The 22,862-nt window shown below is 36.4% G+C and overlaps 1 protein-coding gene across 25 annotated transcripts in view; it reads left to right on the forward strand.

The window, feature by feature from the left end:
* The window catches only part of HMCN1 (hemicentin 1), a 703,321-nt gene that overhangs the window by 427,200 nt on the left and 253,259 nt on the right, over positions 1–22,862 (forward strand). For 24 of the 25 annotated variants that reach the window (XM_053209695.1, XM_053209701.1, XM_053209691.1 and 21 more), the window contains 2 exons: positions 1,706–1,981; positions 21,620–21,761. In XM_053209695.1, the coding sequence (XP_053065670.1) occupies positions 1,706–1,981; positions 21,620–21,761 (418 nt within the window). Of the gene's footprint in view, positions 1–1,705; positions 1,982–21,619; positions 21,769–22,862 lie in introns of those variants that run through there. The other variant, XM_027074345.2, reaches the window with a different exon arrangement.

The raw sequence follows: 22,862 nt of genomic DNA on the forward strand, positions 1-22,862 counted from the left end.
ATAAATTGACTTATCTAAGGTCACATACCTAGAGAGAGAACTAGGCAGCCTATGGTTGACAGATTCAGTACATAAAAACATAGAGTGCCCAATTAAATTTGAATCTCATGTAAGTATGTCTGAAATATTTCATGAGACATATGTACACGAGAATATTATTTGATGTTTATCTGAAATTCAAATTTAACAAAGTTTCTCGTATATTCTGTCAAGCCTAGCCAGACTCCAGAGCTTTCTAACTTTGTCGTGTCCTCTTTCCACATGATTCATCAACCATTTTCTTAAGAGATTTTAAGAACATAGCAGAATGATAAAATTTTGTTTTTTAAAAGATAATTTAAAATAGGATCTACTCTTCTAAATGTTTGGAAAGCAGGATAAATATAAAGGAAAATATGAAAAATATACACATTTCTGTCCCTCAGAGATTACCACTATGGTTTTGGCATATTATTTCCAGGGTTTTTTTTTTTCCAGGCTTATGATTCATCTGCACTTATATATGGTTTTAAATAAATAAGAATAAAATTTGATCTTGAATATCTAATACTCTTTCATATTTAAACTAAACAGGCACATGGGTTTCCAGCTGGAATAGCTCACTGCAGTTTTATTGCTGTATTATTGCTGAATAATAGCTTGTTACAGCAGATCGTTTTAAAGCATTTGGGCAGAACATGTTTTAGGGGGGCATTTGTATTTATTCTCAAACCTAACTAGAGTAATATGATTCTCTCTAGAATGTTGGCTCAATATCTAATTAGTAAGTTATTTTTGACGGCATTTGAAATGTGCATGACTTATTCAATACCTTTTGTGTGCATGGTTTCATGTGTACAATTTTATTAAAGGCCTATGCCTACTCTTAACTTGTCCTGCAGTCAAAACATCCCTTGTTCCTTTGGGGGAACATTTGTCATACTCTGCTGTTGCACTGTCTTCTTAATGAGATTGTAGCCCTTTGAAACCAATATTATCATATTTAGTATACTATCATCTACCATACTTTGTGTCCTCTTTTCTCTAAAACACCAAATGAGCATTTTTAAATTTAAAAAAATCCATAAATGCTACCTTCTTCAAAACCCAAAAATTTGCCTCATTCCCCAATCCCTAAATTAGTCTAGTGATATCCTTTTGCCAAGGCTTTTTGATTCTCACATCTATAATTTATAAATTTAAACTTGGGTATGCTTTGGTGTGTGAACAAGCACTACTTTTCTTTCCTTTTCTTTTCTTTTCTTTTCTTTTCTTTTCTTTTCTTTTCTTTTCTTTTCTTTTCTTTTCTTTTCTTTTTTACATTGAGGATTAAAGGCACTAAAAGCATATCCTGTGCATGGTGTCTTCAGGCTACAAGTGCCTGTGCTATTATTCACTTTTACACTACAGTGTTTTCAATTAGAGAACATTCAAATCTTCCCATTGAAGAAATAACATCTAAAACCACAGTGTTCGGCAAATGTGATAAAAATCAGGTGGTCGGTTTTTTTTTTTTTTTTTTTTTAGAACATGTACTACTTTTTTAAAGTATCTTTTAACTAGATAATTTTCTTGGGGTCAAAGACATATATACTAATTAATAAGCTGTCTTCTGCATCTTCCCTACCAGGTTCTCAATATACACTCATTACATTTTTAAACTACATCTATAAGGGAGCAAACTGGGTATTAGGTCTCTTGATTTGAATCTTTTCGTTTCACCCAGAGCCCCCTCCAGTCATCCAAGTGCCTGATAATGTCACAGTCACTCCTGGAGAAAGAGCAGTTTTGACATGTCTCGTCATCAGCGCGGTGGATTACAATGTAACCTGGCAGAGGAATGACAGAGATGTCAGACTGGCAGACCCAGCAAGGATGAGGATCCTGGCCAACCTCTCATTGGAGCTAAGGAGTGTGAAGTTCAGTGATGCTGGGGAGTATCATTGTGTAGTCTCCAATGAAGGAGGATCATCAGCTGCTTCGGTTTTCCTCACGGTGCAAGGTATGTGTGTATGATAACTTCAGAGTTACAGTGCCTTTCTCTCTTCTTCATTTGATCTCTATTCCCTTAAGTTTGGTTTCTCTATTCCCTTAGGTTGGCTATGACAATAACAATATCTACCCAAACAATTACTATTTTGAATGACAGTCCTTATGGATCTTAGGTGGCCTAAAGCTGACCAAACTGGAAACTAAAACATCACTAACAAATAGGTGACGTTTTAAGACAAACACAACCAACCAGTCCTAGAGTTGGACACCTTTATTTTAAGAAAATGTAAATAGAAATTGTCTCTGGATGATTTAATAGTTTTAAATTCCCAAGTCTATCATGTGGACTTAAAAATTCTAATTGTTGTAATGATTGGTTAAAAGTCTTTCCCGAGTTGAGTATTACATTATTTCTGATGTAACTAATTTGCTTATACCTTTTTAAAGTAAGATTTAAGATGTTTCTCATCTTGGTGAAATTTTATTAAATATTAGCAGAGTTGTTTTTATCTTATTTATCTTATACACACAAGATAATAAACTAAGGGTAAGCCAATCTTTAATTATGCCTTTAGAGACGAAATGTTAGGTAGCTGAAAACAGTGTGTTAACAATGTGGTTTAATGGCTACCAACTATATATATATATATCATTCAGGACGATCAAATGAAGGTCAGAATCTGTTCCAGTGAATCTCTTTCAATAGAATCATATTTAGCTTCTAAACGTCTGTACCAGCTGAGAGCCTTAATGTAATGAGCAAATTACTATTGCCAGTTTTACACTGTTAAGCTGAAAGATTTAGTTACCACCTGAACAGAATATTTCATTTCAAATCCTCAATGTGGGAGACTGATTGCATCAGGATTGTGTCTGGCTATCTGGTTATGACATCAGAAACAACTTTTTGCCATGCCTGAAGTAACACTCTCAGATGATGTTTTTAATAAGATTATCTAAGAAAATGACCATTGAGACTCAAGGCTAGCGCTTAGAGTGTTATTAGAAGCAGAAAAGTAAAACTACTATGAGAATTAGCAAATTGGTCATCTGATTCTAGTTTTCTCGCTGGTATTTAAGACCTGTTCTGCAGTCTGAATGTACATCTCTTTTGTTAGTGGACCTGGTGAAACCTCTAGGGAAACATTGCTTTTGTAGATGGTTCACTGCATTTCCACATGGTAGACAGCCTAGATCATTTGAGTCAATCCAAGGGGTAACCTGAGTTACCAGAATTTTGAAACTGTTCTTTACTAAACTGATTGTTTCAGATAGAACAAAACGCTAATGGACTTTGGAAAATTTGATCTTGGTTTCACTTGAAGTCCCTTAGAATAGGATTGTAAACTAAAATCAGAACCTTCCTCGTTTCCTCGGGTTAACTTTTCAATGTATTAGCATCCTATTTAGTTGATTACACCAGTGATTCTCAAACTTCCATGGATAAAGAATTGTCCCAGGCACAAATTTTCTGGTTTAAAATCACATGTCTGTGGCTGCTGCAGTCTCTTCTCATGTAACAGTAAAATATCAATAAGGACCTCAAAAAGACAAAACTGAAGAATACTAAAACCCAGTGGCAATTAACAGTAGTAAAAATTTGGGGAGGAATTTTATATATATGTCTGTGTGTGTGTGTGTGTGTGTGTGTGTGTGTGTGTGTGTGTGTGTATACACATTTTATATATATATATATATATATATATATAAACACACAGACATATATATACACACACATATATAATAAAGATTTATTTATAATAAATATATGTTTATAAATATATGTAATAAAGATTTTTATTTATATACATATGTATATATAAGTATGCATATGTAATCTTTATATTTTAAGGTCAGTATAATGAAAATCTCAATCAATGGTGCATCTTTTTTATGTTCATATGAAAGCTGAGTGGATGCATCTTTGTCTTTCTGTTTCATACTTTCTGAAAAAGAGAATGTTACTCTTTAGGAAGCCATAATGGTGTTGCCTCACACATATTGATAGCGATAACCATCCAGTAAGGAAAACAGTAGAACTGGAAGTAGACAGGCAACCCGGACTCTCGTAGAGAACTGTAACCTAGGATATATGTTTCTCTCCAAATGAAAATATTTGGAAATGAGAAACATTGATAGGGGTGTCAACTAGCGATTTTAGAGACAGATGGTAGCAGAGGGCAGCATCCCAGTCTCAGCCAGGAGAGCATCATAGATGAGAATCGGGCAAGGAGCTGTGCACATCAGACTAACTCAGTTAGTTAGTCTGAACTGCAAAGGCAGTTCAACTAGAACAACAGTAGCCAAATAAGCTAGGTCCATCCAAACACTTTCCAAAACTCTTTGGAACTGAAATACCTGAATGTGTACACACTATTCTGACACTTTGGTCATTATATTTCTGTCTTATTGATACAAATGGCAAATCATTACCTTAACTTTTACAAAGAATATTATTTATATATTACAGAAGATAATTAGAGTATGATCTGGCAAGAAAAATTACCTATTTTTATACTGCTACTAATATAATTTGGATACACTATTCAGAAAAATAAGAAGTTTGTAGCAGTGTGAGGCATCATCACTGGGCAATATTATTTTCAGCTTTCCTCTATGTAAAAAAGAGTTATACACTATTTTTAAGTATTTGATGTGTATCTTAGGTAGAAATAGTTGTGTGTTTTGGTAATAAAATAATCTACCAAAATTAGCACTTACATTAAATGTATGGAAACTACTTTTGGGGTATTTGGTATTGCTTATAAAATGTGATCTCAATATCTTAATGTATACCATTATCTGCTATTTTTCTAGGATAAGTTGCAACACAGCCCTCCCTTCCTATTTTGATGTCTTTTAAGTGATTTTTAAGTGATTTTTGTACAGGATGATATTTTTAATGCCTAAATAAATATCAATACATCCCCCCCCAAAAAAACACTTTGTTGACAGACACTGGGTCTGGATTTGATGTCACCTGATTTGAGTGTGAATAAACAGAAAATTATCAAAACAAAATAGGAAAAAAAATAAAGCACTGGACCTAAGGAAAAAATACTGAGGAATGCAACAAGGGGGGATAGCCTTGAAAGAAATGGATGCTTTTGAAAGCAGTTCATTCTAGAGACTGGGAAAAAAATGTTTTGTGTCACCAATGTCTTTCTAAAAGACCTATCCTCCTTTGAGCAGTAGTATAGAATGATAGAAGAAGAAGTGGCTGATGTGAAAGATCAACAACAAGTGTGATGGAAGAAATAAGAAAGGATTTGATGTTAAAATGCAATATTATAATGCAAATTTGAATCAGAGGCACTAAAAAACAGAATTTACACTACATAAAAATAAAATCAGGGATGTGGTGCGCAAACTTGAGAAGTTCTTTCAGAATGTTGAGGAAAAAAACTATGAGTGAGTAATATGTTGTTGTTTTTCAAGTAGAAATAAAAAACAGAGACTGGAACCTGGAACTTAAAGCTGTGTAGGTATATAGCATATATATTTATATAACAAAGACAAGTGACACTAAAGAAATAGAAAAAGATATAATTGAAGAAAATTATCCTAGAGAAGAAAAAAAAATTGTCCTGGGTAAGCAAATCAAGTGAGGTTAATAAAGAGAGAATTTCATCTAGACACATCCTGGCTGAAATTTGAAATTATTAGTACAAGGGAAAAAACTCCACAAGCATACATTCAGACTGACCCAATATGTTGTAAATGGAGGGATAAAATCAGACTGGTGTCAGACTTCTCAGATGTGCTAAAGGCTAGAAAATAATTGCAATGACTGTTTGTCATAGTTTGGTTCTTAGGGTCTGAATATGTTCTCTCATTTGGGAAGATATTCTTTACTCTCTAAGGGAGAAGCAGAAAAGCAGATAAAATCAGATTATTCTTTTCCCCATCCTAGAATAAGCCATTCCAATGTTCCCAGTGGGACTTTAACTCTTCCTTAGACCATGGACACTTCAAAGACCTCAGTTTTGGCAGTATCGTGGAATTTTAAGTCCAGCCTTGGCAAAAGCAAGTGTCCTAGTGGCTCTTTTCCATCATTCTCATTTCCCTTAGTGACATTAGACTCATTATCATTCTACCAGAAGAGCCTTGAGAAGAAACACTGATCGTAGAAACTGTGGTTGTTTGAATCAGTCACATAATGAGCATGAGAGAATGTGAATAGGTTGATATGCTTCCTTCATTATGAGAATTCCTCATGGTGGGGAAAATGGTATAATTAGATACAGGAAATTCTTCCAAAAGGGGATTTCCTCAAGCAGGGCTTATAAGACTCAGAAGTCCGGCTAGTCAAACATATAAACAAACAAATTGAAGCCACCCACAGTTATGATGGGAAAGGGTCGGGGAGAAACCCAGTTAGATTGATATAGACAAAAATGTGAATATGAGATTGACCATTGCTTGTTTGGGGACAGTGGAACTATAAGTGACCTTCTTATTTATACTTTTATGTACTTACAAAAAAGTGTTTAATAGGAATGCATTATTTAAAAACTTTGTGTAAATAGGCTTTAAATTTTTTTGAAAGTGCTCATATTAATTTTATTGGGAGATTGAATTATGTATGGGTAATGTGTTTTCTTTCTTTGCTAAATATTCCATAAATTTGTGTTATCACTTTTATATTTAAAATAATTAAGGTATAATTAAGAAAGTTAATAAGAGGTAGTGTAAAAATAAGGAATAATTAAGAAAATAAATTAAGAAATAGTGCCTCTCAAAGTGTCAGATTAGAAATTTTATCAGTACAAAAATTCATACTTGAAAGCTTAAGGGTCTGGAGTTTTTTAGGACTATATTATAGAATAAGCATTTTAAATCCTTTCTGCAACAAAGTAAGGTCAAGCAAAAAGAATAAATGCAGAATTTCAGTTGATAAGTTAGGTTTTCTTATACTGAATAACCCAGTAACAGAGCCATGACAATCTCTTCAATTTTTCCCTTTGCAAGATTTTCACAGAAATAAATTGTGATTTATGGAATGCGATATCCATGATTGAATAATGAAAACTGCTTTTTATTTGCTTTTCTCTTTTCGTAGACATTTTGATACACTAAAGTCTTGCTAGTTAAGCCTTCTGTTGTTGGAAGTTGATCTGAGACATGTATATGTATGTTTTAAATACTAGTGCATCTTTGTGGATTTCATTTAGATAAGATGAAACCACACACTTAAAATGAAAACCTCAAATCATTACTTGCTGTCAAAAGTTAATTGTATTCATTTCCTTGGTTGTTTGATGTCCCAGTATGAATCAGCACAAATAAATAACATGCTCTGTTAAGATACTGGCTTTTGTTGCCTTCTGTACTATGGATCTAATAAGGAGTAAGTTGGAGGCCTTTAGATTTGAAGGAAAATAATCTAGCGAAGTTTTGATTCAGATATTCACTGCACTGATATCCAAGGAAAATGCAGTTTCCCATAGAAATATTTGCTTTCCTGGTTCTTTCTATGGTGACTGTAAACTTTATGAAGAGAAAAGTTTAATATTCACTTTCTTTATCTGATGAATGTATTCTAATGACTCCATGGTTTCAGGCAAGCTTCTGTTTATAACAAAATGCAATTCTACTCAATAAAATTATACATCTTCCTTGACTTAGGATGGGGTTATGTAATCCCTAGTGGCTTGCCCTAGGTTACAAAGCCAGCAAGTGACACAGCCCAGATCTAAACTGGGTCTTTCCGTTGTCCTGCATTGAATACAGAAATGCCTACACAGGCTATTAGCAGGCCTTAAGTTCCGGCAGGTAGAGGAAAGGGTAAAAAGATAATATAAATAAATGTTCTTGGGTATGGACAGAAAAGTGAGAGCAGTGAATTTTTTTAAAAGTAGGCTCCATGCTCAATGTGGAGCCCCACATGGGGCTTAAACTCATGACCCTGAGATCAACACCTGAGCTGAGATCAAGAGTGGGATGCTTAACCAACTAAGCTACCCATGTACCCCCCTAAATTTTTTTCAATAGGAAAGTTACAAATGTCCTCAGGTTTCTGTGGCATAGGTTAAGAATCTCTGGAAATCTCCAGCATTGTGTGTAATGATGATTTAGAGAAATCACTGCTTGATTTTAATTCCCTATCCCTCCGTTGCTCCTTCCTTCTCTGATGCCTTATACAGTAGGCCAGGTAGATCACAACAGTTTGGTAAATCTTTTGACCCAAGTTCTGGTAGAGTAGCTAAGGAGCAGGTCAGGGGAGAGAAACATCCATAAATATGCTCCAAAACAAGCACACAGAGAAAATGTAAGACAATTAAACCATAAGTTCCATGATGGCAGGATCCAATTTTCTTCAGTTTGGTGTCTTTAGTACCTGACACAATATTTAGTGCATAGTGTTGCATCCTGTCTGTGGGAAGTCTGAATGAGAAGTAGAGTTCATATTTCCTTTTTTTTTAATTTTTATTTATCTTTTAGTCCAAGAGAAATTTTTCAGGGGCCCAGAGACCATAGAGCAGCAGTGAAGAGAAATGTTAGGATAATGTTAGATGGTATTGGACAGTAAAGAAAATGAGCTAGAGTATATTCATTTAGTACAGTGCCTGGGATGTAGAGAGTGGTTAATAAATGTTAATTGGGGAATTAAAAAAAAAAACAGAGTAGAGTGTTTAGGTAAGGCAAGTCTGAAAAACATTTCCATCATAAGATGTACTAAAAAATTATTTGAGTTATATTCTTCCTGAACATTGATTAATGTTTATTATTTTATAAATTCATTATCCAATTAAAAATAAATTCTGTTTCTACAGATTAGATATTTGTAATACAGGAAAAAACATAGTAACTTACTATTTTTATTTATGAGGAAAGGGATATGATATTTGACTATTATGAATAAAAGTTGAATTAATTCTTAGTACTTATTGCTGGATCTGCAGAAAGGTATACATTAGGAGCATTTGGTTATTGATAGTGCTAAACTGATAGATAATCATTTTAAATGATATTTAAATGATAAATGATGATAGAATCTTCATTTATGCTGTTTCCTACAGCACTATCTGAATAATACTGTTATCAGTATACTTTTTCATAGTACTAAAACAAATACTGAAACACATGAAGTGTCTTGACTAAAAATACAGGTCTGCCAAAGATCAGGGCTGGTGTCTTATTTGTTTATATATTCATTATTCCTTCCTTCCTTCCTTCCTTCCTTCCTTCCTTCCTTCCTTCCTTCTGTCATGTATTCACCAAAACTTTAAGTGTCAGATATTGTGCTCTTTGCTGAGGGTATAAATGAAGATAGAACAGCATCCTTCCCCTCAATAAGTTTATAATATAAGAAAGGGAATAAGTAAATTAAATGAATATTTATAACACAGTGTGGTAAGAATTTCACCAGGGTATTATACCTAGGAGACTTTAATTCTTAGTGATGAGTGGATGTTGAGAAAGGCTTCACACAGGAGATGGTACCTGAGGTATCCACTGGAATATAAGTCAGCTTTACCCAGGTGGAAATCAGGAAAGCCTTTCTAGATGGAGAAAGTTACATGTGTAAAGTCACAGAAGAATGAAGACACAGCAATGTGGGCATCCTGAGAGTAGAGGATCCAGCTGAAGAGGCAGATCTGTCCCTAGGATGGTGTGATTTTCTTTTTCCTGCCGTTTTCAGGATCCTTTTCATATACAAGTGGAAAAATCATTCAGGTTTGTGACTTTGTGATGTTGGCTCAGCAAACAATAAAAACAAGGTACCGGGGGGAGAAAAAGTGGTTGCAGTGATAGCTCTGTGGAGTTTAGGGTGGATACAGAAAGAAAGAGAAGGTTAAAGGCATGGTCTGATAGATTGGAATAAATCAGAAGGGTCAGAGGAGTTTGGGTCATGATGAAGTTGGGGAAGGAGAGTGTGGGAGTCAGGAAGTGACAACTGGAAGGATGGGAGGTTCTGAACCTCAGATTGGACTTGCAAGGCTAAGTGTTTTTTCAATCACATTGTGGGTCACTTCCCTGATAAGATAACTAAGGTACAAATGAATTTGTCTAGCAACATAAAGTAACTGCCAGATTTTTAAGTCTTTCCTGCTAGAAGTGCTATGTAGATCTACTTTTATGTACTTTTGATCCTATAAGTGTTGCATACTTTATAAAATTATCCTTTTTTGAGTACCATAACCCTTTTTGTGAAAAAAAAAAACCCTATTATTTTAGAGTAGTTTTAGGTTCACAGCAAAACTGAGAGGAAGTTACAGAGATGGTTCATATACTCTCTGCCCTCTGCCATTATCGCCATCCCCCACCAGAGTGGTGCATTTGTTACAATTGATGAACTTGCACTGACACTTCATAATCACCCAGAGTCTGTAGTTTACATTAGGGTTTACTCTTGACATTGTACATTCTGTGGGTCTGGACCAATTTATAATGGTATTTATCCATCATTATAGTACCATGCAGAGTGTTTATTGGCACTGCTGTTAAAAACCTCTGTGCTCTATTCATCTCTCCTTTTCACCCTCCCAACCACTAGAAAACCACTTATCTTTTTATTGTCTCCATAGTTTGGCCTTTTCAAAAATGTCTTACAGTTTGACACATACAGTACGTATCCTTTTCAGATCGGCTTGTTTCACTTAGTAATATGCATTTAAGGTTCCTCCATGTCTTTTTCATAGCTTGATAGCTCATTTCTTTTTAGCACTGAATAATATTACATTGCCAACTTTTGATAGTCAAAAGATATCCTTGCCATAATTGTGTCTGGATCAAAAGATACATGTACATATATGTAAAGCTTTAATAGCATTTTTCTAATATGCTATGAAGTAATAATGCTACTTATGATTGACCCTTTTTTCCCCAAGTCAAATGAGAATGGACTTTCTTCTACTTGGAAATTCTGTGATTTTGGAAAATTGTTATAAAGAGAGCCCAGTAAAGAAAAGGTAATGCAATAGTCAATGCTGGTCATCATTTAATTGAAAATTTTCTAAGTAAGAAAGAATAGACTTTAAAAATTCTAACCTTCTTATCAATCATATTTATTGTCTTAATCTGTTTTGACTAATCACCCAAAGAAGCTCCTGAAATGTTAAGGAAAGAAAAAATATAGTATTATATGGAAACAATGTTAATGTATAAATAATTTTATACTAGGAATTAGTATAATTTTATATGAGGAATTTTATACTAGGAATTCAAATAGATACCAAGGGAGCAAACATTTGCTACATATATATATATATATATATATATCTCCTTATATTTTACATTGGGAAAATAAAAATTGTAAAGTTTTAATAAATCTTCATGTGTTTTGCCATTAGTATTTTTTCACTAAATAGAATTTAGCCTAAATTTATCACTGCCTGTCTCTGAAATTATTGCCCTTCTCTTATTAACTGTATTTCCTAACCATATTGGTGTTTGGGTATGGGATTTTTTGCAAATCCAGCTATAACTGTCAAGATTTAGTCCTTGCCTATGTGTTTTATTGCTAATGCACCACCTACTGGTAAATCAATGAATAAATGACCTCTCAGATTTAACAGACCTTCTCTCTAGTCCAGCACTGTCAAATAGAACTTTCTACAATGATAGAAGTATATCTGTGATGCTCTGTGTGGTAGCTACTAACTGTATGTGGCACTTGAGCACTTGAAATATGGCTAATGCTCTTTAAGGAACTTGTTCTGAAATTTGATCTAGTTTTAGATAATTTAAATGTGAATTTAAATAGACATTTGGCTAGTGGCTACCGAATTGGATAGCACAACTGTAGTATTTTCCAGAGAAAAAAGAAAAGCAGAAATAGCAAGAGCAGAAGTCTTAGGAAATTTATTGCAGCTGCTGTGTATATTAAGGACTCTCATAATTCATTGGAATTATTGCCATTCAGGAATAATTCTGCCATTTTGGAAAAGTTATAGCCAGGTCTTCATATTTACGTTGATGAGATATCATTTGGAAATATGCACTTGATTCCATTGTCTTCAGGATTTCAGTGGCCTTTGCCTCTTTGTTCAGGCAGTTGATTTCTGTTTTTGTTTGGCTGATTCGTTGGCTTTTAGTTTTCATCCTGTGCTCTTGCTCTTTGGAAGGAATCCCTGGGCATTTTTATGGGAACTTTCTAGTAGGCATGGAAAAACTTAAAAGATGTGAAAATGTATTCCATTAACATTTCTACTCATTTGAAAATTAAGGAAAATTTAAATGAAGAAGCACGTCTGTCTATTGTAAATCACTCTTAGTGAAATTCTGTTACTCATTGTGCAAGCTTCATACTTAAAAGTTGGTTACCACTAGAACTAGCTGGAGTTACCTCCCTAATCAGAAGCGGAAGTAATGCATTTTCAAACAATGTCAGTATGTTTTAAATACACTGATTGAGCTAAATCACTAGGTACACATCTGTTGGGATAGGACATAACTACTAATTACAATTCTCAGCAGGCTCAATGACAGTCATTATGTAACTTTTTGAAGTTAGCTTTTTCAACAGGAAACACAGATATTTAGAAGAGTCAGAGACTCAGTAAAATACATTTTACAGTCTGTACAATTCAATAGAAATTACGTTCAGTAATTAAATACTAATTATTTTCCAATTTCTCATCTAGCATTGCTTGATGTTAGATCATTCAACGTATCATCCACAATGAAGAAAAGTATTTGGGGAGCAGTTGTAAATCTGTTCTATTATGTTTTCAAATATACGAATCAATTAAGTGGTTAGGCTGAATGTAGGTTTCTAACTATCTCCAAAATAAGGATATTTATTTAGATTTTATTGTGAGAACTCAAGTAAAAAACAGAAACTTAATACTGAAAACTAATGGAGTATCTTCTCATCAGAGTCTTAATTCCTCACTACATGAAATTATCACTAGGAACACTTAGAAGCTTGGAAATCTTCCATCACAGGGATTAATTGACAGCCCTGAAAATACATTTTTTTTTTTTTACCAAAATGTAATTCAATGCCTTTTTAAACAACAATTTACAATTGGTTGCTCCACTAGGTGACTTTTGGACACATATCCTTTTGGAGGAGGCTAAGGAAAGCGTCTAGAACTTTATAACCCTGCTTCTTAAACTGAAAGTTGCTGAGATAAAAATCCTTTCTTGCCTGATTCTGTGAATCTCACTGCTTCCTGGGGGTAGTGAAAGCACTAGACCAGGAGTCCGGGCACTTGGGATCTACTTCAAGGAATCATGCCCTCCTCTTTCTCGCTTTCACTTTGTGTGCTCCTTCCTCAGACCACACAAACACAGTGTATCAATTTTTAAAATTGAATTTCCAATTCTCTTTTTATTTATGGATGTATTGGGACATATTTTCTGTGGGCCAATGCTGGAATCAGTGGATGCTTGGCAATGCTAATAGGGATCAGTGTGAATGAGCTAATGTGAAATTTAGAGTTCAGATGGAATTATCCCAGGTATAATATGTTTAGGCCCAGGGGCTTCCCACTTTCCCTACGCATAGTTAGTTCAGTTTGTCAGTGTCTCTCAAATCACTCCCTTCCTTATTTCCCTGGTAACTTTGCATGTCATCCCCTTTGCATGTCACAGACCTAAACTACTAAAATCCTCTTTTCTTGGACTTCCTTCAAATTTTGTTCCCTCCCTTTAATTCATAGTATAATCAGGTGAATTTTCCCCAAGATTGCTTTAAAATTTTTTTTAATGTTTATTTATTTTTGAGAGGGAAATAGAGCACGAACAGAGGAGGGGCAGAGAGAGAGAGGGAAACAGAATTCAAAGCAGACTCCAGGCTTCCAGCTGTTAGCACAGAACCTTGAACCCACGAACTGGGTCCAAGGGTTCTTGAACCCATGAACTGTGGTGCTTGAACCCACGAACTGTGAGATCATGAACTGAGTAAGTTGGGATGCTCAACAGACTGAGCCACTCAGGCGCCCCTCCCTTAAATGCCCATGCATTCAGAACCTTTTTGTGGTTTCCTAATTACCTCAGAATAAAATTGACAATCGTTAGCCCTCCACACACTGACTCTTCCATAATACTTTTAATTTGTTTATGTTTATTTATTTTTGAGAGAGAGAGACAGAGAGAGAGAGAGAGAGAGAGAGAGAGAGAGAGAGAGAGAGAGCGCGAGAGGGGGAGGGGCAGAGAGAGAGAGGGAGACAGAATCTGAAGCAGGCTCCAGGCTCTGAACTGTCAGCACAGAGCCCGATGGCGGGGCTCAAACCCACTAGCAGCTGGATCATGACCTGAGCCTAAGTGGGATGCTTAAATGACTGAGCTCCCCCAGGCATCCCATCTTCCATAATACTTTTAACATTTTATCTTCAACCTTTATCCTCCTAAAACAATGTATGGAGAAAAAAAAGAAATAAAAATGTTTCCTTTCAATATATGGATACTATTCACTTTAAATGAATCAGATATTCTTATGTCTTTTCCTTTATGCCTGTTTCTTTAACATGGGTAACTAAATATTTGAACTTGTTCTTAAAACTTCACCTCTAATTATGAATTCAAAGTAGAGAAACTATCAGATTATTTTCTGCCATGAAATATTACTCATGCTGCTAAATGTTATCTCTTAGAGCAGTATCAGGCAGACAGTTTGTAGTGTCTGTATGAGTTTTGAATTTTCTTGGTATCGAATCTCTCCAAAGGGTGGCTAGGTACTACACCTGTCTTCATCTTCAGTCTCCAGAACTGATTTTCTGGTGGCCAGTGAATGTTTCCTCTACCAGGCTCCATGTCCATTATACTTTCAGTGGATTCCTGTTTTCTGCTGCTTTGGCTCTACCTCTGCTCTGTTACTTCTATCTTTCCATGATTTGCCCAATTCCACGCCCATTGCTTGAGTCACAGAGCATCCCGACTACCTCCAGATTACATGGTTCTCACTCAGATTCTATGACCTAGCTCAAAGAGCTATTTTGACTTTAAGGTTTCCTATCTAAATCCTACCTTTGATGTGAACTTCCTCTCATAAACCACCTTCATTCTCCCATCCAAGTACTAACCAGGCATGACCCTGCTTAGCTTCTAAGATCAGAGGAGATTCAGGTGGTATGGCCATCAACTAAACCATCTTTCTGAATAGTCAGGCTTCTGTAAAACTTTTTGCTTTCTTTCTCTTTCTTTCTTTCTTTTTATGACACACAATTTTGTACTTAATTACCATCATTTTTCCCCAATCATATTATATGTACTGAGGTACTTTTTTACTGCCCCCCGCCCCAGCCTTTTAACCACAGCTCCCCGCACAAAGAGAAAAACACAATTGTACCCAATAGGTGTGTGTTCCTTAATTGCTGAATGGACCTCAAAGTAATAGTAATAGACTATAGGGAAGATTTGGGTCACTAACTTTATCTTTCATGTTTCCATGTGAATTTCAATGGCTTATCTGGGTCACACCAACAATGTTCGATTTCATTACATAAGTACTTTCTTTTCCCCTCGCAGCACATGCCAGCAAATCACTGCTTACATTTAAAACCTATTTTGTAACAAAGTCTGATAGTTATCTTATGAAAAATTTATAAAGATTTTTTTAAGTATTGTTTAGTTTACCATAATTAAAAATGTATCATGTGAGTAAGTTTGGCAAAATTTTTTGAAAAAGGCTAAAGCAGTTTATCAATTTTAAGGTGACGTTACTGCTATATTTCCAAATGCTTGTACTGACCAGGCTGAGGAGTGAAAGTTAGAATAAATGGTGTGGTATGTATTACACGGTATGAATTTAAAGTTTTGTTTAAAACACACTATCATCTTGTTTGGGGACAAGAAATAAGTCTACTGATTTTATTAGTTGCTCCTTTATGAGGAGGATTTTTAAAGCTGACAATGAACAAGGGAATCCTTGTTAAATTGTTGAGTATATTCCATGGAGAGCTGACATTTCTTCCATAATCACATGCTGCCACATGGAAGTCAAAGGGCCAGACAAGGCTTCCTTTTTTTTTTGCCATGTTATGTCTGTATGAACATTAGAAGTATTAATTTTTTTCTATGGTGTCAGGAAGGGGTGGATGTCTGTCACTAATTAGTTCGCGTCACCAGAGAGAATGTTGCAGTAAAAAAAGGAAATATTTCTCAAGATGATGGATGAAGTTAAACCCTAATGACCAGAATTACTTCACTCAGTATGAAATTGATATTATCATAACCATATGCTCATTACATCATCACATCCCCTTTTTAACAAGTGCCAGGTGACATAGGTATTAGCGTGGGTTTTTTTTTAATCAGCAAAATGTGGAAAAACTAGATTTATCTATTTTTATTGAAATTTCTAACAAATTTTGAGTATCTAGAACTTGTTACATTTCAGAAGAATCAAATAAGGTATATTTCATATCATTTATTAGTGGGATGTGTGATCTAAATAGAACATGCAAGTATGAGAATTGTGATCAAGTTTCATTTGTAAATGCCTAGATAATATATATAGACACACCTATTTTAAATGCTATGTCACTTATTTGATCACTCTCCGTCATACTTTACTGTATAATGGAATATTGATAATAGCAAAAATTACATAGTGCCTACTGTGCACCAGCAATTGCTTTAAGTGTTTTATGTATGTTAATTTAACTAATCTGCAATAACACTGTGCTTTATTATCCCCACTGAGGCATAGACCAGACACATGGATTACTTAACCATGTTGAGGCTTGTTAGGTGCTTTATCTGTAGAATGGCTGTGACACTTCATAGAGTTATTGTGGAAAATAAATGATAGGCCTAGAGTTAGATACCTACCATGTAACAGGCACTCAATAATTTTGCCAACCTTCCTATTTGAAGAGCTGACTACCAGAAGGAGATTTAGTACCTCATTGTACATAATTTGGATTTGTATCCAGTATTCTGTGAGTTCTGTGTGGTTATAAAGTGTCTAAATTATGGGTACTCAATAAATGTTTGTTGTGTGAAAGGATGAAACACAAAGAAATTTGCCCAGGTAATCTACACATGCCAGTGGTGAAAATATTTTAAATTGTTGCTTAGATAATTCAGAGCATTTCCATCATCTGATTAATTTATTGGTGATAATTAAATCACCTTGAAGAGAAAGTCTTTTAGATCTTTTCTTTGAGAATGCCCTATCAGAGGCAAAACAGCAACAAGTCAGATCCAGCTGACCACCAACAGGAAATATGTCTTGAGAGTGTGAGGTTGACATTGGAGATTTGCAAGAGTTAGGGAAGATTTTATCTTCCATAGCCTTTGCAGGCAGAACAATAGCTATTTTCAATTCATTTTGCTAGCCTTGCCATTTAGAGTGTGCTAAGACACCTAAGTCTTAAAACAGTATTTATTTTTTTATTTTTCTATCATAATCTATGTGTATCTCTTTAAATCATTGGTGAGAAATTGTAAAAACTCACCTATTTTGCTTTTTTTATGACTAAAATATAAAGAATGGATTAATGCCTTAATACTAATAGAGCGCCATGTTTCCATTGTTTTGGCTAATGAAAAGCAAGTTGTTATTTATGGTGATGATGTTGGTGGTTGATGGTGGTGGTGGTGATGATGATGGTGATAATGGTGATTATTGTGGTGGTGAAGTAAGATTGAAAACCAACTAAGAATGGATTACTTCCCCCCAAAGCCTAAAATTTGACTCTAGACTTTGATAGAGTTGAACTAAGGCTTTTAAGCTTGTTCTGCTCCATTAAAACCACTTTATTAAAACAAGAGGAGCTGTTTTTCTAGAAAATTAAAAATTCTAACAGTTGAAATAATTATAGTGAGGTCTATTACAGCCTTATTTAACCTAATCAAGTGAAGGCTGAATCATTCTGACCATCTTTATTCAACTGTTATTTGGCAGAAATCTAATTTTGCTTCCATGTTTGTTCATTTCCTTTCTGATTTTCTTATTGTCAGCAGAAATATTCTTTCCAGGACAATGGCAAATTTCTCACCTTCTGTGAGATGATGTCATTCCATCTGTATGTATGCACACAGACTGATTTCATGACCCTGAGCAGCACCCTATGTCCAGGCTTTATTTGAGAAATGACCTCTTAGCCCTCTGCATCCTGGTTTGAGTAACTGACATTTATTTTCACTTTGATACCTGAACTACAGAGCCTACCAGTGGAATTCTTGCTGGGAGAGATGCCAGGCCAATTCTGTTAGACTTTATCGGGAGGCACCATGTTTAGACATAAATCCCAAGAGCTGCTGAATCTTTGCAGCAATCCTAGGTCAACATGAGCTAAGCATAAGAAACATTTTATTTTCAGAAAGTGGGACTGAATAAATGTGGGTATTCAATAAATTCCAAAGAGAAAGAAGTGTTCCTTTTTCCCCTCATCCCCTAAAGATTATCTGAAACACTCCCACAGCATGTGTAGTCCTCTGGCATTTCAGAATTGATGGATTCCAGATGGAATCACAACTTGAACTTACTGGCCATGGGCAGTCTGCCCTTGACCTCCTGTATTTCTGTAGCCATATGTTCACCAAGAAGAATCCATGGAATAATAAGACTATCAACCAATTCCACAGGCAGGAAAAACCCTTTAAACATTAACTTCAAAGACAATCATAATTTGAAGAACACAATGTAAACAGGAAAAAAAGGAGGGTGATTGTAAGCTGCTTGCAATTAGGCACTAATTAGTTTTATCCAGTTGTGTAGCCTACTAGTCTAGTGTTACCACTTGTATCTCCTTCAAATGTATCAGGATTTCTCAGACTAATTTTTCTTAGTGAAATTAAGCCACAATTTGCAGGCTAACTTATAGTAAAGATATATCATAAATATATAAAGATCTAACTAATTGAATTTCTCTATCTCATTTATATTAAAAATGCAGTTAACTAGAAAGTTGGCACCATGTCTGTTTGGCTCATCATTGTCTCCCTACAGGTTAGCACAGAGCCTGGAACATAATAATTGTGCAAAAACCACATGTTATTAAATTTATTTATTTTTGTTAATACCTATAACTTCTATTTCAAACACTGTGGAAGTGAATTTATTTTCATTTATCTTACTGAGTGGGAAATATTTACACTAATAAAATTATTATTTCTTTGATGGTACTTTCTTTGAAGATTAACTCGCATTCTGTAGTAATATAGATGTAAAATGTGGAATTGATTAGGCCAGATATATCAACATTCCAGTTACCCCAGGGATTTTTTGTATCCTTTTTGACAATAACTTCCTGATTCATTACTTTACTTTCAAAAGTCTGTTTTCTGCCGTAGAAGTGGAATGTATGCAATGGAAACTTTGAATAATTGCTATTTCCTGTTGTGTCCTGTGAATCCATGGACATGAGATAAATGATCAATATAGCAGGACCTTGAGAGTGGCAGGCATAAAAATTCTCAGAGCCAAGTTACAATTTAGGAAGGGACTGTATTCCCTCAACAGTTTTAAGTGCCTGTTATTTACAAGTCACTGTATAGCATGAAACGGATATTAAATACTGTAGAAAGCAATGTAATATGGAATAATATGAAAGAGATGGTCTTCACCTCAACAAATTACAATCTAATAAATAAAGAGCAGCAGCCAGGACAAGTGGTGGCTCCAAACCTGTGTTCACTAAATGGAAAGAGGCAAAAGGCCCTATGTAGAGACCTTTCCTGAGAATAGGTTTATACTGAAGTTCCAACTTAGCAGACAGAAGCCAGTGGTCAGCTGGTGGGAGCAAAGTAGGAAGGGGCCACCTGGTAAACACTGGAGTACAGAAACATGACATTGGAACCAAATTCATTTTACTCTCAAAGAGTATTTACTTCCTCTGCTTTAAAATTCCTTTGGTCCCTTCCCTGTACAGATTGGGCTAGACCCCTGATGGGGGTCATATAAAGAGCTCTGTCTGGGTTGGAGTCCAAGGAGGGGGCTCAAGGCCAGCACAATTGGGTCCACAGGTCACTCCTGCAGGTGAGTGGTCCCAGTGATGCCCTGGTCATGGAGCTCTTGCCGTGGCTGACCACCATTCTCCTGCTGCTGCTGCTGCTCATACAGCTGAGCCACATGGCCAAGTTCTAAAGCAAGATCCCCTTGTACTGTGTGCTCTGCCTTGCGGTCTCCAGTATGGCCGGGGTCATCTGCTTATTACACCACAGCAGTCAGATGGTGGAGAACATGAATATCATCAGTTGCTTTGTCCAGCTCTTCAAGTACATATAGAACCCTTCACTTTGAGACAGAGGGCCACTAGAAAGTGGAAGTGGGCCAACTCTGAGTCATCATTTTTTAACCACCAGAGTGTCCTGAACATGATAGGCCTCTTGGAGGCTCTCCACAAGTGTTGCATGTAGATCACCAAGCAGGCATTCTCTTCATGGGGCCCATGGGCCTGATCGTGTGTCTTGGGGACATCTTCATCAGCTGGCAGTACTCCAGGACAAACCATGACTCTGATGTCTGACACAGGCCAGCCCATGGTCATAGAGTACCTCAGAATGTGGATCCACCCTGAGGACATGCAGAAGGACAATCTTTCAAGAAAGCTGCCTTTTACCTGGCAATTCAGGTCTAGGTGCCCATCATTTCTGTGGTATACTCCACCTTCTCCTCCTTCTGTGACCCCAAAAGGAAGCTCTTAATTTTTTTTACATTTATTTATTTTTGAGAGACAGAGAGACAGAGCACAAATTGGGGAGGGGCAGAGAGAGAAGGAGACACAGAATCCGAAGCAGGCTCCAGGCTCTGAGCTGATAGCATAGAGCCTGACACGGGGCTCAAACTCACAAACCGTGAGATCATGACCTGAGCTGAAGTCAGACGCTTAACCAACTGAGCCACCCAGGCACCCTAAAAGGAAGCTCTTTATCTCAGGGACATTCAAGGTGGAGATATTAGATGCCATCCCCACCAGTGACCTCACCATGACTGATGTCCCCAGGCAATGAGGACTACTTTCTTTTACCTAAGACACCTCAAGAGAATGGACCACATCTGCCCCTAGGCCATGAGGACCACCTTCTTCCACATGTTCAAGACACTCCAGGAGAATGGAGTTACTGCAAGGCCAGCCCAGTAAGCAAGGCCATGGAGCAGAGTAGGACTGGGGGGCAGGACCTGGCGAGAGAGTGGACAGAGGTACCCTTCCCAATTCCCTGGCCTGCTCCAGCTGCCACATATCACTGTATCTTGCTCCTGCGGCTCCCATGGCTTTCATTCAGGCCCTTCCTGTCACTGGCCTCCAATCCAGGTCCCTAAAGTCCCCCAGAGGAGAGTTAGCAGGACCTTTCCCAAGTTCTGAGGGCAAGGCCTCATCTACTCTCATGCTGTGGGATCTGGAAATAGCAGTAGGCCTGACAGGGTTGGGCTGAGGTGCAAGGTCTCAGGACAAATGGCCAGAAGTAAGGCCCTCTGCCCTGGAACTGCAGAGTAGTGGCAGGCTCCAGGGTCCCAGCCACAGCATCAGGCTTTCAGGGAGAAGAGGGGCTCTGCAGGGACCAGGAACCCCAGTCTCATGCAACCTGGGCCACAGAGAGCCAGAGTGCAGAGTCTGCAACTCCTGTCAACTTTGGGGAAGATCTCCCAAATCCCTGCTGCAACTTGGTTGTTACTTGTATAAATGAATTCTTGAAAGTGCAAATAAAAATAAAGGTATGGTAAGAAGCCTACAAATCTGCTAAGATAGGAAGCTCTTAACATCAGGATAAGTGCCATTTCGCCATATATGTTTCTTTCTATTTGCAGAACCACCCAAAGTCACTGTGATGCCCAAGAATCAATCATTCACAGGAGGATCTGAGGTCTCCATCATGTGTTCTGCAACAGGTTTTCCCAAACCAAAGATCACCTGGACCATTAATGATATGTTTATCATGGGTTCACACAGGTACTGGGTTTGTATCACATTCTTTGTTTTTACTGAGTGAAATATTAATTAGAATGAATCAAAAGCCGGACAAAACTAATGTGACTAAGTCCCTACGGTTGAGGGAGCTTTGACCAAAATCCACAGCATTCGATTTTCTAAATAGGCCAGGAAATGTCCATAAAATAATAAATGATGACTTGACAGAGCTGGATGTTCTGCAGTCTTGAATTTAATGGCCAGGACTAAGAGCTTCACAATACTTTGCATTGGAAACATGACACCATAACCCTTGGCTTACCTTGAATAATTGAAATGGGGAAAATAAATGTTCTAGGGGGCAATATGTAGTTTCCACTGATCTATTAAAGATATGGTCATGGGATTTAATAGGAGAGAAGGAGATGTCACGGATGGAACAGTAGCTCTAATGAAAATGTGTGCAGACATTCTTTGTAATTCCTAGTCACTTTTGCCATACTGCATTGAGATATATTTTATCTGCTGGATGCCTTTTAAAGACATTGAATCTTCTCACGCTCAGAGTGCAATGACCATGGGGAACAGAAACAAGGAAGCTTCCAGCTATTGAGCTTCCATTACTCTGGGTTTTGTCTGAGGAGGAGGGCTTAGGTATGAGCCAGATTCTATTTCTAGACTCATCACTGACTTGCTGTGTGACAGGAGGCATTGTATCTCTCAGGTTTTCATTGTGAGGAATCATTTAGCATAGCAGTTTACAGAGTATGATTGCCTGTTTGCAAATTCCACTTCTTCCATTTACTAACTGCCTTTGGGTGAGTTATATATTCCCTTTACTCATCTGTAAAACAGAGATAATAATCGTATCTAACTCACTGGGTAATTGTGAAGATTTAAAACATTAATAAACGTAAAACTTCTGGAGCACTTTCTGGCACATAGCAAGTACTGAATACTGGCATCTATTATGATTATTGTTATTATTATTACTACTACGTCTGCTATATTTCTTATAACATGATGACATTAATAGTTTTTGCAAGCAGCATCAAAAATATAAGTCTAAAATATTTGTAAGGAGGTACTATAGTTTCTTCATACTGTTACTAGGGTATTTTCAATTTTATTTTCTTTTGTCCA

Source organism: Acinonyx jubatus, chromosome E4 (assembly GCF_027475565.1).
Source record: "Acinonyx jubatus isolate Ajub_Pintada_27869175 chromosome E4, VMU_Ajub_asm_v1.0, whole genome shotgun sequence".
NCBI classification, from domain to species: Eukaryota; Metazoa; Chordata; class Mammalia; order Carnivora; family Felidae; genus Acinonyx; species Acinonyx jubatus.